A 14,613-nucleotide genomic window follows, 5' to 3' on the forward strand; every position below is an offset into this window, starting at 1 on the left:
AAATTTCAGCCAAAAATTATTCATATAATCCTCAAAAATCCTTTCAGAAAGAAAATATTAGGATTTCGGCATGAGTCTTTATACCACACGTTCTCAAAAATAAACCTGAATAACAGCTGTCAGGGTAAATTTATAAAGACATTTTTTAAGGTCTTCGGAAATGTGTGTGATAAAAGAAAAAAGAAATCAATCAAAGCCTTCAGTGTGCCTTTAAATCTTTGTTTATGAAATACAAGTGTAATGGAGCAGGGCTAAGTTTAAAAAGTGCATTGTGTTTTCTTGGTCTATTCTTTATGGTAACTTCAGTTGAGTTATATCCAACACGGAGTCAGTTGCAGCATAAGCTTCAATCTATGGCACTGTCAAACAAATGAAAGCTGGCTTTAAATTAAACACTGATTATTGATGCTATGTTTTTTATCCGTTTCTTGTATCATTTTTGTTTTTTGTGAAAACTACTTTTTTGTGTATGGTTTTGATTTCTGACATTTGGCCAATGCTGTATGGTTAGACTATTGTAGATTAGGCAAATTCAATCATGAATAAATGGATGGAAAACATTATTTGTTAAAGAATAAGCTACGTTCCTTGAAGGTCAATTCTTCAAGTTCAAAATGTGATGAGGAAGGCAACTTTTGTTTCAGACTCTGATGCCTATACATACTGTATTTGTGATTTGAAGCAATTTTAAATAAACTTTGAATGATTTTAATAACCTAGATATATTTATTGTGCTATCAGAAAGGTAGAGTGAGTTTCTGTTCAGCTTATTGAATGAATAAATGAATGAATTATAAATTGTTTGTGCCTGAATAGCTTAAATAAATATACTTTTAAGTATGTTCTGTAATGAATACAAATTTCAGATTATTAGATATGAATGGATAATTATAATGTAATGTAATGTAATGTAGCTAAAAACCTTTGCTCCTAAAGAAATGATTTTCTGATACCAACAAACTCCTGATACAGAACATTGCTGCTGTTAACTAATTGTTACTAGTTGGTTACACACTACATGAATATATTGCCTAATGAGTGTAACTGTTGTCAGCTAGCAAAAAAAGAACATGATTTTGAACATGGACAAATAGCAAAGAATTACTCATAAACCTGAAAGTATTGTGTGTGACTTTGAGAATGACACAGACAGTATCAAGAGCAAGAGAGAGGTACCATATTTTTCGCACCATAAGACGCACTTTTTTTTCCCCAAAAGATGGTTGGAAATGTCTGTGCGTCTTATGGAGCGAATATTGCGTCACAGACCATGATGTTTATTACCTGACAAAAGTCGACATCCAGGGGTAGAGGGCAACAAAACTCACTGATACGTTACAGGCATTCCCTCTGTGCTTGGAGGAATGTTAGACTCATTGACTCGGCATCTAATCCTTGCGTGTGCGTGAGTTGCGAAATGTAAACAAATGTACAAAGGCAAGATGGCATCGACATCTCACTAGGGAGCGAAGCGAGTGCAGAAAACAAATGTTTTGCGCATTATCACTGAGTTGAACTCTGATTTTCAGAATCTGATTTTGTTGAGAGTGAGGAACTGGCATCAGCTGATCGGGACACCATTCGTGCAGCCGATGCACCTATGGCAAGGTTCGTGTGGGAGGAATACCTAGACATTGATCCGTGGGAGCCAAACTGGCTACCGGACTTCACAAGACAGTATGGCTTGCTGTTGGACACGACAGATTACCAGCCGCTGGACTACTTCAGGCTGTTCTTTCCTGAAGCTGCCTTTCAGCTACTGTCAGACGAGACAAACAGGTATGCAGAGCAATTTTTTGAATCGAGGGCTGTGCTTGCACCACATTCTCGTTTTTCAAACTGGAAACCCACAACAAAACACGAGATGAAGGGCTTTGTGGCATTACAAATATAGATGGGACTAGACTGGCGATATAACTTCAGGGAGCATTGGTCCAAACGTGTGTGATGATAGGTACGTGCTCCTGCAAAGTGATTGTGAGCAACTGAACTTCATAAATTCTGACACTAGCGATAAAGCCATAAAACTAGAAGAGTGCTTGAACCTTAAAGTCTCTCCTTATTTGTTAATGACAGTGATGATGTTTCTTAATACCGCTGTTGAATTTACATGGTTGAAATATTATTCTGCTATATTTTATTAAACATATTAGTACACCATTTGGTTCAGAATATTTTTTTCTTGTGTTTTCCTCCTCTAAACCTAGGTGCATCTAATGGTCAGGTGCGTCTTATGGAGCAAAAAATACGGTACATACCTAAATTTGGAATTAGTATGAAATTAAAAAAAAACTCCATACGGGGTTAATAAAGAGTTAAAAATGAAGATTCAAAGGAAAAAACAACTGTTTAAGGCATAAGACTAATAACACCAATGTGAATCGTAGAGCATATGAGGCTTGAGGGCATCCATAAAGAAGTGTCACACATGCATGGTTGCAAGGCAAAGGGCTCAAATAGGGGTATTGACAAGCAGGATGGAGGGTTGGCAGTGAGCACTAATGCCTCTTCTTCTCTTACCACAGACCTTCAGCAGGGAAAACCACCTGACTGCACCACTTCCTCCTCCGTTCCTGACCTCACTTCTGGCACCTACTGATGACCTCATTCCACTTCCTGTCCTGCATGAACACCCTTCCTGTCCTCCAACTATAAAACAAGTGAACAGCCACAAGTCAAGCAGTCAATACGCATTTTGTATAGGTTCAGTCTGAAGACTTTGCTTGGTTCAAATGATTTTTTTCCTGCACTACTCTTTTTTGTGGTGATTGTGTCTTACTACAGAAGCATGTTAGGAAGTCTAAGAGACAGTTAAAGAGGAATATAGCAGATAAGGTGAAAGACGACCCAAAGAGCTTTCAGTATTTAAGTAGTAAAAGAACAGTTAAGGAGAAGGTGAAGTGCATCAGGAATAGTAAAGGGGAATTAAAAATACAGACAGTGAAATAGTAGATCTACTAATAGTAGCTCTAAACGTGCATTTTTCAGAATGTCTTCACCTGCAAAGAAGCAGACAACCTCCCAGCAGTAAAAGGGACTACTAAGGGGATACTAAGATATATATAAATTGTAGTGGGAGATGTACTGCTTATATTAAATGGGCTGAAATAAAACAAATTTCCAGGACCAGATAATATTTACCTTTAGGAAGTCACTGGGCACTGGGTAAGTTCCAAAGGACTGGAAAATGGCAAACATTATTCCATTATATAAAAGGGGTGATCAGGCAGATCCATGTAACTATAAGCTAATAAGTTTAATGTGCATCACAGGGAAATTAGTGGAAGGAATTATTAAGGATAAGACTGAGAAACACATGGCAAGAACAGGAGTTCTACTGAACAGTAAGCATGGGTTCAGAAGAGGGAGGACATGTTTTACTAACATGGTGAAATTCTGTGATGAAGAAACAAAACGGTATGATCAAAGTGGAGCATATGAGATTATTTATTTGGACTTTTAGAAAGCATTTGATAAGGTGGCACATGAGAGGTTGGGCATCAAACCAAATGGAGTGGGAGTTTAGGGTGATGTTTGTAGATGGGTGCATAACTGCGTTAGACACAGCTAGCAGAGGGTTATGGTGCAAGGACCTTTATCAGAATTGGCTGATGTTAAGAGTGGTGTTCCACAGAGGGTCAGTGCTGGGCCACTGCTATTTTTAATATATGTAAATGATTTGGATAGAATATAAGTAACAAGCTGATTAAGTTTGCAGATGATACCAATATAGGTGGATTGGCAGATAATCTCGAATCCGTTGAATCATTACAGAAGGACCTGGACAGCATACAAGCTTGATCAGATTAGTTCAGATCAAATTTAATGTCAGTAAATATAAAATACTACAAATAGGAAGTAGAAATGTTAGATATGAATACACAATGGGAGGACTGAAAATCAAAAATTACACCTTATATGAAGTATTTAGGAGTTGTAGTAGATTCTATACTATCAACTTCCAGACAGTGTTCAGAAGCCATTAAGAAGGCTAACAGAATGTTAGATTATATAGCACGATGTGTAGAGCACAAGTCCAAGGAGGTTATGCTCAAGCTTTATAACGCACTGGTGAGGCCTCATTTGGAGTACTGTGTGCAGTTTTGGCCTCCAGTCTAAAAAAGGACATAGCAGCGCTAGAAAGGGTCCAGAGAAGAGTGACCAGGCTGATTCCAAGGCTACAGGGGATGAATTATGAAGAAAGATAAAAGAGTGGAGCCTTTTCAGTTTAAGCAAAAAGAAGATTAAGAGGAAAAATTACTGATGTGTTTAAAATTATGAACGGAATTAGTACAGTGGATAGAGACTATTATATTAAAATGAGTTCATCAAGAAAACGGGGACACAGTTGAAAACTTGTAAAGGGTAGATTTCGTACAAACGTTAGGAAGTTTTTCTTTACACAGAGAACCACAGACACCTGTAATAAGCTACCAAGTAGTGTGGTAAACAGAAGGACTTTAGGGACTTTAAAAACTAGACTTGGTGTTTTTTTAGAAGAATTAAGTGGATAGGATTGGCGAGCTTTGTTGGGCTGAATGACCTGTTTTTGTGTAGATTGTTCTAAAGTCTGCGGTGGGTTGGCACCCTGCCCGGGATTGGTTCCTGCCTTGTGCCCTGTGTTGGCTGGGATTGGCTCTAGCAGACCCCCGTGATCCTGTGTTCAGGATTCAGCGGGTTGGACAATGGATGGATGGATGGATGGATTGTTCTAAAGTACACAATCTATGTAGGGCAGACAATCAAGTTTGTGAAGATCTGTTAAAGGGAAAGAACCCAATAAATTTACAAGTAAATGTATAATGCTTTCTAAAAGACGTCTGACACTGAAAATGCAGGGTAAAACAACAGGCTATGTTGTTCCATAACTTTTAATTCATGTCTACAGAAAGCTGCTGCCTGTTCTCCTCAGCTGACCAAACTCAAAAACAGTGCATAGGTACAGCAATTTACTGAATCAGGAATATATAATTAGACTGTGAATTTCTTGCCCTCATGAAGTACTGTGAAGTACTTGGACCAAAGTTTAAACAGCCTGCTCCATGAATAGGTGGACACTACTACAACATGAGTAAAACCCATTTTGCAAAATGTGTGGAGGATAACTCTTTAGATGACTGGACCAGAAAAGGACTCCCTGTGTACAATCCTAACTCTGTTTTTTTGTGACCATGTTTTTTTATGTATCTTCAAATAGCAACTGCTTAAACTAAAACAAAACTAACACAAATTTTTTTTTCAGAAATAACAACTAATTGAGTTAAGCTGCCATAGCTTTACTCATAAAGCTAAACTGAAACTAAACTGAAAATTAATTCACAGATGAACATAGCATAGAAATAAAAAATATTTTGAAAAGTGGACCTAAAACAAGTTTGATCCAGTGAAATGCAAAGCTAAATGGACATTTTAAAATGTTCAGTTCATTTTCTAATGCCCTACAACGCAACCAAAGGGCTTCTTTAGAATACACACAAGACACTTCAAGGTAAACAGTAATTTTGTATTCCTCACTAGCACAGTTTTGAAAAAAAGTTCTCATAAATCCAAAAACAAATCTGCCATAAAGAGAAGACAGCAGTGTAGTTTAGTGGAAAACAGCTTGCAATATCCTACACATAAGCACACAAAATAGTACTCACTTATACTTTTTAGTTTTGTCCAGGCATATACCACATATCAGAGATCCAGCCATGCCTGACACTACAATAGTTAGCCCAATTCTACCAGCATTGACCTCTTCATCCTGGAGGAAGAAAAAAGATCATCCAATACTTCAGATAAATATTTATTGAACTAATTATGTATTTTATTACAGATATCGGCAAAATCTTATTAAAATGTGAAACCCACAATTTAAAAAAAATTAATATCAATTTAGGAAAGACAGGAAAATTATCTAATACAATACAGCACGGTTTCCCAAGTTTCATTCTGGAAGGCTACAGAGGCTACAGGTTTTAATACCAGCCAGCTACTTAAGTAGAAGTCAATCCTTGCCAATAACATTACTTGTTATCTATATGTTTTGGCTATCAAAGGTTATTATTCCATGTCAGGCCATTCTCATATTGTAGAATCTTGCTTTCCAAATAAATTATCTGAATGATTTGTGGTTTGGAGCTGAATAGGAACTCTCTCCTTCACTTTTTTCTCTTCCATTTCCTTCCCAATATTTTTTTAAAACAGACATTTCTTGACAAACACAGGAGTAAATTATTCAAAGATAGATGGTGAACCAGTGACTCATTTGGCAGGTGGTTTAAAAAAATAAGAAATTAAAAACAGAGAATATTGTTTAAAATTAAAATTACAAATTATGAGTTGGAATCTTAACAAGAAAGTTAACTAATATTAAGTGCATCAGTGTTGTTGAGCCATAATGTACTTCTAATTAACAGAGATAAACAAAAACATTCAGCCACTTCAGGCCCTCTGAGGCCGAACTTGACAACCTCTGCAGAAAAGTAATAGTTAAATTAAAGTTTTTTTTTATTGATGATCAGCTGCAGTTTGCTGCATAAATGATACTTAAAGAAAATCACTAAGTAAAAAAACAGCTTTCCTTAATTGTCAAACAACTGTTCAAATATCTAGGAATTACAATTACAAATAAACTTTAAATATCTATTCAAATTCTATTAAAAACAAGATTTAATATAAAGTATTAAACAAGATGTCAATAGATGTTCAACTCTTCATCTCCCATTAGTAGGAAGAATTAACAAATGTAACTTCATTCATTTGGAATGCAAAATTATTGACAGGAGCCTGCTCAGTGCCCGTCGCTCTGCCACGGATGTCAAACTGTCTAGCTCCGTTATATTAAATTACTTTAAAATTAAATTAAAATTAATTTAAAATTAAATTAAATTAAGATAGTATGAAGAAATATATTATTTAAATATTATTTTAATACGCACTCAGTCTTACGAAAAAGTTTGGGAACCCCTTTTAGCCTGCAAAATGCTTTACTTTCAACAAAAAAGAGAACAGTGGTATGTCTTTCATTTCCTAGGAACATCTGAGTACTGGGGTGTTTTCCGAACAAAGATTTTTAGTGAAGCAGTATTTAGTTGTATGAAATTAAATCAAATGTGAAAAACTCTCTGTGCAAAAATTTGGGTACCCTTGTAATTTTGCTGATTTGAATGCATGTAACTGCTCAATGCTGAATATTTGCGATGACAAATTGGTTGGATTAGCTCGTTAAGCCTTGAACTTCATAGACAGGTGTGTCAAATCATGAGAAAAGGTATTTAAGATGGTCAACTACAAGTTGTGCTTCCCTTTGACTCTCATCTGAAGAGTGACAGCATGGGATCCTCAAAGCAACTCTCAAAAGATCTGAAAACAAAGATTGTTCAGTATCATGGTTTAGGGGAAGGCTACAAAAAGCTATCTCAGAGGCTTAAACTGTCAGTTTCAACTGTAAGGAACGTAATCAGGAAATGGAAGGCCACAGGCACAGTTGATGATAAACACAGGTCTGGCAGGCCAAGAAAAATACAGGAGCGGCATATGCTTAGGATTGTGAGAATGGTCACAGACAACTCACAGATCACCTCCAAAGACCTCCAAGAACATCTTGCTGCAGATGATGTATCTGTACATCGTTCTACAAATCAGCGCAATTTGCACAAAGAACATCTGTAAGGCAGGGTGATGAGAAAGAAGCCCTTTCTGCACTCACGCCACAAACAGAGTTGCTCGTTGTATGCAAATGCTCATTTGGACAAGCCAGATTCATTTTGGAACAAAGTGCTTTGGACTGATGAGACAAAAATTGAGTTATTTGGTCATAACAAAAAGCGCTTTGCATGGCGGAAGAAGAACACCGCATTCCAAGAAAAACACTTGCTACCTACTGTCAAATTTGGTGGAGGTTCCATCATGCTGTGGGGCTGTGTGGCTAGTTCAGGGACAGGGGCCCTTGTTAAAATCGAGGGTTGGATGAATTCAACTCAATATCAACAGATTCTTTAGGATAATGTTCAAGCATCAGTCACAAAGTTGAAGTTACGCAGGGGTTGGATATTCCAACAAGACAATGACCCAAAACACAGTTCGAAATCTACATAGGCATTCATGCAGAGGGAGAAGTACAATGTTCTGGAATGGCTGTCACAGTCCCCTGACTTGAATATCATCGAAAATCTATGGGATGATTTGAAACAGGCTGTCCATGCTTGGCAGCCATCAATTTTAACTGAACTGGAGAGATTTTGTATGGAAGAATGGTCAAAAATACCTCCATCCAGAATCCAGACACTCATCAAAGGCTATAGGAGGACAGCATCTAGAGGCTGTTATATTTGCAAAAGGAGGCTCAACTAAGTATTGATGTAATATCTTTGTTGGGTGCCCAAATCTATGCACCTGTCTAATTTTGTTATGATGCATTTTGCATATTTTCTGTTAATCCAATAAATTTAATGTCACTGCTGAAATACTACTGTTTCCATAAGGCATGTCATATATTAAAAGGAAGTCGCTACTTTGAAAGCTCAGCCAATGAAAAACAAAAATCCAAAGAATTAAGAGGGGTTCCCAAACTTTTTCATATGACTGTAACAACCAAACTGCCGAAGCAAAAAGTAAAACAGACTTTCAAAATATGAATACTTACTGGATATTGTGCAATGACCATCTTGTTCAGCAATGTAGATACGGCATAATATGATCCAGTGTTTATACCTGAAAGGAGAAAATATATGGAAGAATATTTTACAGAACAGAATATACCAGACATACTACAAAGAGTAAGTTTCTGTGACAACATACTGTAATTTGTCATTTTGTTGGTGCATTGTCCTCTACTAGTCAACAACAATATGTAGAATAAACAGTTCATGGATTTAAAATGTAAGGCATAAAATTGGCCTTAAATAACTGAATAAATTGTAGCATTTCATTTTTGCCAATCTAAATAAATGTGTGGGTGTCAGGAAGCAGCATACTGGCACTGTGTTTGGATGTGGTGCAGCCTATCTCTACAATACTGAAAAAAAAACTCTTTGCATAGAGTATAAATCCATCTACCTTCCTCCCACAACCTAAAGACCTAGAGGTTATCCTGTAACTGACAACTGTAAATTGACTTGGTAAGCATGATTGTGGGTGTGTGCTCTGCAATATACAATACTAGCATTTCATCTACAGTTGGTTCTTGCCTTGCAGCCAGTGCTGCTAGAATAAAGGTTTGCTCTCCAGGATCCAATATGACTGTGACCCAAATCCTGGCAAAATATAGCATATCGTTGACATTAGAGCATTTCGACTTAGAGATGTCCCTAACATTGTTGAGCGACAAAGCTAACTTAAGGATTGATAAAATGCTGTGTGAAGAACAGAAATAAATAATGAACAACAAACAGCTGTAACTTGCAGGGTAAAACATAATATGCATCAGTTTTCCCAATGATCATAACAAGAGAATAATATACTCATTGCACACGTAGCCTACCTGGAAAGGAGTCCCTCTCTGAATTGCTTTTCCTAAAATTTCTTCCATTTTTTTCTACAAATGTCTTATTCAGGAGTTTTTTCTTGTATTCTTAGGGAGTCAAGGCTGGTGGGCTATCAAACAACAGGGCCTGTGCAGCACTCCTTGTGTAATTTTGGGCTATACAAGAAACAAATTGCTGTTGTTGCTGTAACAAAACCAAGTGCTTAGTACTTTTCTGTAAAAGGTTCTTTAGATGCAATATACTACATAACTTTTTCTCGAAATTTTTATTATAAAGGATATAGTATCTAAATAGACATAACTTAATGTCCCACAATCATATGACATTTTTAAATAAAACACAGCTTTGTGTCCCAAATTCATATGATATAAAAAGACACGCCTTCTTTAGCACAAGAGGTAGATATTCTTACAAAACCAAAGAGAAACTGCAGTGGGAAAGAAAATGAGATAGACAACATCCATTAAATCGGGAGTCATTAAAGAAATTCTGCAGTTTTGTAGTATATTTATAACAACAAATCTAAACCGGAAGTAATTTGCTATTATTGCAGGTTCTTTCTACTACCTTTCCCAAGGGAAGTATACCGTAATTGTTTTACGTTTTGTCAGAGTTGGTGGATTTTTCATGTAAACAGCTAAAACAAAGGAATCTAACTGGAATTGCTGGAGTAAAATATAAAGTACAGAATATGTCTATAACTATTTAATATGACACTTCCTTTTTATCTAAAATGGTAATAAAATGTGCATACTTGCTGTGTAAAAATATACTGAAAAAATTAAATGTCTATAGTCTCCATTAACTCTCTTTCAGTAGTCTGTAAAGCTACAGTTAGTACTTTTATATAGGAACTGTGAGGCATCAGTGGTAAGCAATGTGCAGCGTCCATTAACAAGATTAATAAACAAACTTATTCTAATAAAAGTTGTCTGTTGAATTCTTGTGGCTACAATCTCTACATCAAGTTTAAATTTACAAAATGGAAATATGCCATCAGAACACTATGAATGATGAAAGCCGGAAAATCATTCTCATTAATAACACATTGTAACCTTGTTTGACATAACATGAATACACGTATGAGTTTTCCAGTGGTGGAAGCAAATCCCTGGAGCAAAAACCATCCATCCTTAGCAGGCATTATTTGTGCACAATTAAGCATACATTCCTGAGTAACACCATTTAGAGTTGCTACAGGCTATAAGTGTTTCCTCTCTCTGTCCCTGCAATTCTCTCTCTCAGCCTTTCTCTCTCACTCTCTCTCTTTTCTCTCATCTTGAATCTATTGAAACTCCTCATCAATGTATTCTGGTACATATGAGTAAGGTTTAGCAACAAGGCTAAAAAATGTTCTTCTTCTTAATGGATATATTGATGTAATAAAAATAAAATTTCAGTAGAAAGACATGTAACCTGATGTCTTGAATCAGTATCAATGGGTAATGGCAACATTCATGAATCCATCTGCTGTTAACCATACACCTGGGGGTGAAAGGTCGTTGCATCTGTTTTTAAGAATGAAGTGAAGCCAGCAAGTGATTCTTTAAAAATGGTAGAGCCCCCCCAAAAATAAATCACATTGATTTTCAATATGTATGATATATCATGTTGTAAATCAATTGTCAGAAGATTTCTAAGTTTTGAATTAGATATTATTTGGTACATTTTAAGGTTTTGTTTTATGTATCTCCTGGTGCCTCACTGAGTAACAATGTAAGCAGCTGGGGAGGTGCTCTTTTTCATTTATAAATAATTATGCACATAATTTTATGGGACAAATAAATGTATGCCACAGTTTGCAAAAAACAACATTGACTTCAAAAATGCCAAAAATCTCCTTTAAGCAATGTTCCATTTTAATTTGTGTGGGATTGAATTAATTTATGATTGCAATGTGGTTAAGGTGCAGTGGTCCAATGTTTAGCTCTACAGATTCCTATTTCCAGTGATCCGCTTTTGGTCCTCCTCTCAATTCTGGTCTTACAGGCCAACACATTGTTACTGTCATGGCCACGGTAATGCTGCAAAGGTAAAATGCATTTCAGTTTGTTATTCCTCCCTGCACCCCCATCAACGATCACCTTGTATGCCAGTACTTTAATGATTAGGACTTATATTATATATACACAATTGTCCATCAAGGAAAATCTTTGTTTGGTTAGCAAGCTCATCTCACAAGAACCTCAACTTTATAGTCAGCTCTGAACTACTTAGAATATAATGCTGAAAAGTATTTTCAAATAGAGCTTTTCTGACTCACAAATTAAAAATAGGTATAAGTATAAAGTACATGCAGTTATCACAGTAAAATATTTCATGTCATTTAAAGGATTCAGACAGTGGACTACTCATGAAACAACATAATCAAAGACTTGACTGTTTCCACAAGTCTGCTTTGCTGCTCCCCACAGCCTTGAAATGCTTATGTAAAACATAAGAACACAGGTTTTGATAAGATGTAAAGTTCAAATAAAAGCCTGGTACAAAGACAAAATAAAAGGCAAGTCAGCCATAGCACAAAACAGTTGAGAAGTATTTTTTCAGGAGTTACATGTCAACTACACTTTTATATTGTATCTGTGTACATTTCCATCCAGCTTACAGATGTCAAAGATGTTTTGATTCAATGTTTTCAGATGTCAGTGCAACTAATTTCTAGTAGCTCCATGTTGCTGTATAAGACCGCCATGAATTTGTGATAAAATGTACTTTTTGTGTATTGTACTGGAGTGCTAATCAAGGAGTCTTAGTCAAAGTATTGTACCCTTCTATTTTCTGAACCCTCTTAGTTTACTATGGATGTTCAGGAATCCAGACCCACTCTGTAAGGCAGGAATCAACCTGCACAGGATACCTATTTAAAGGGCAAATGTAAGCACAAATCCAAAATCATTCATGAAAGGTAAGGCAGTGGTATTATCTAAATCTCTTCTGTGTCAACCCACAATACAATGTATATTCATTTTTACATACATCTCCAATTAAGAGTCATGTCTAGTTACTACATGGAGTTACTGGGCTCACTCTCTATAATAGGGAAGTGTATCTTAGCAATATAGAGTCTTGGAGATGAAATTTTGTTTCCCTGGATTTAGGGAGATCTAGGTGAACTAGGGCAAGATGTTCCCAATGTCCCCGGGTGCCTGCTAAAAGAAGGTGTAGTGAACACACCCCACTAAAAAAGATGCAAAACTAATCCCAAGATATCTCTGAGGTATTTCATCATTCCAATGGGTTAGATGTGCCTAAAAAATGGCATGGAGTAACAAGGGAGCTTACAAAAATTGACTGAGAGGATTGGTCTAAAATTAAAATTTTAATTCAATTAATTAATTTAATTAATTTTTAATTTAATTTAAATTTTAAATTTTAATTTTAAAATTTTAAAGCCTGTTACCTCTAAAAAAAGTGACAAAATGACTGAGAAATTTAAAGTAGTGTCCCAAAAGCTCAAGACACCCAACATGTAGGCTACTGTGTGTGTCCCCAGAATCTTTAGGTATTTGGTGGGACCCCGTATTCATAGTTGCATTTGACTCTAATGCACTTTAAAAATGTAGTGATGTTGCATAGACTGTTCAAAACAAAACTGGTATAATTTTATGGTTTATACAATGCTATAAAAGCTAAAGGAACCAGTAATACTAAGCTTTGGTTGAGATTTTAAAGGAATTAAAACACTCCTGTGAAGATTTCACCAGTGCCAACATTCAGTCAAGAAACAAAAGAGCTCAGAAGAAGAGTTACCATAAGTGATGATGAGAAGGATGAAAGGCCTGTTCTTGATGAGCCTCAGAATGGACTGCAGGTAAGAGTACTTATTCTCCCGAATGGCTTCAATGGCAGCCTGAGCATGGCTAGGAGGTACCTTTGGTTTCTCCTGAAATACTTCAGTGAAAGACAGAAAATTAAACAGAAGTAAAATACAAATTAATATACTATAGATTTCAAACTCTCATCATGCATTAAAATGCAGATTGAAACCATATATACATATACATATACTACATATACTGTACACACACACACACATACAATAAATATATAAATGTAATGAATTATTATTATTACATATATCTTATTATATGTATAATTTAGGTCATTTTATTCATAAGGAAATTAGAAGTGTAGCAACAAAAAAAGAAAAATACATGCTTAATGTTTCCATTCATTTTTTGAGCCACCTTTATTCACTAAATTTACCAATCTCAGTCCAGTGGTTGATCCAGTGGAGAAGTCTTCTCATAATGAGACGCCTATTAATGCTACTAACTGAACATTATTTGATTTGTTTTGTTTTACTTCATTCATAGCTAGATTGCACATTACCATGATGAGCACTGCTGTAGACGAATGAATAGTGTAATATTCACATATGTCCACCAGGTGCTATGATCACCTATCCAAACTAGTTAAAGTTAAAGTTGGTCTACTCTATGTGTAAATCTGGCCAAAGCTATAACAAAATTTCAAAAGCACATATTCTTTAACATTCAAAATATCTGTTTTAAATATAAATCTGTACCAAATATAAATTCATTAAAGAACATAAAATGTAAAACAATAACTACTTTATTACCCCACTACAAACACAAGTTCACACCTTACAAGGACTCAACCAGAGCTTATGTTATACAATTTACTAAGATGTGTTTTTTATGTATCACAACTGAATATTCTTAGCCTTATTGTGGAGATTGTTAAGCATCTGAAATTCATTTTCACAATGAAAAATTATTTAGGTGTTTAGCTTCTGCAAAACATTACAAAATAATATTATTATATTATAACATAATTACAGTAATAATATTGTTTTGTGGCATGTTAATATTTTTCTGCAGTTTGTGACGTAACATTAGATAGTATACAAAACAAAATTGAATGGTGTTCAGGGATACAACAACAAAGAAAAATAGTCCATTCATTTTTCAATGGGTTTATCAACTTGCCAAAAACTCTGTGAAGGAAATACATATATGCTAAACCAATTTCTAGAGCAGAGCTGCCCAAGTTCAGTCCTGGAGGGCCACAATGATCACAGGTTTTTGTCCAAACCATTTATTAATTAGAAGCCAATAACTGATGTTGAAGCAGCTCTTGCACATGCAACGTTTTTGTGCTTTATTTTAGTTAACATGCT

General features: G+C 35.6%; 1 protein-coding gene across 2 annotated transcripts in view; it reads right to left on the reverse strand.

Annotated features, from left to right (window-relative positions):
* The window catches only part of LOC114666543 (feline leukemia virus subgroup C receptor-related protein 2-like), an 84,415-nt gene that overhangs the window by 18,337 nt on the left and 51,465 nt on the right, over window positions 1-14,613 (reverse strand). For both annotated transcript variants that reach the window (XM_028821442.2, XM_028821443.2), the window contains exons 3-5: window positions 13,221-13,361; window positions 8,630-8,697; window positions 5,643-5,746 (exon numbers count right to left, since the gene is read on the reverse strand). In XM_028821442.2, coding sequence (XP_028677275.1) covers window positions 5,643-5,746; window positions 8,630-8,697; window positions 13,221-13,361 — 313 coding nt within the window. The remainder of the gene's footprint in view (window positions 1-5,642; window positions 5,747-8,629; window positions 8,698-13,220; window positions 13,362-14,613) is intronic.

Source organism: Erpetoichthys calabaricus, chromosome 16 (assembly GCF_900747795.2).
Source record: "Erpetoichthys calabaricus chromosome 16, fErpCal1.3, whole genome shotgun sequence".
NCBI classification, from domain to species: domain Eukaryota; kingdom Metazoa; phylum Chordata; class Cladistia; order Polypteriformes; family Polypteridae; genus Erpetoichthys; species Erpetoichthys calabaricus.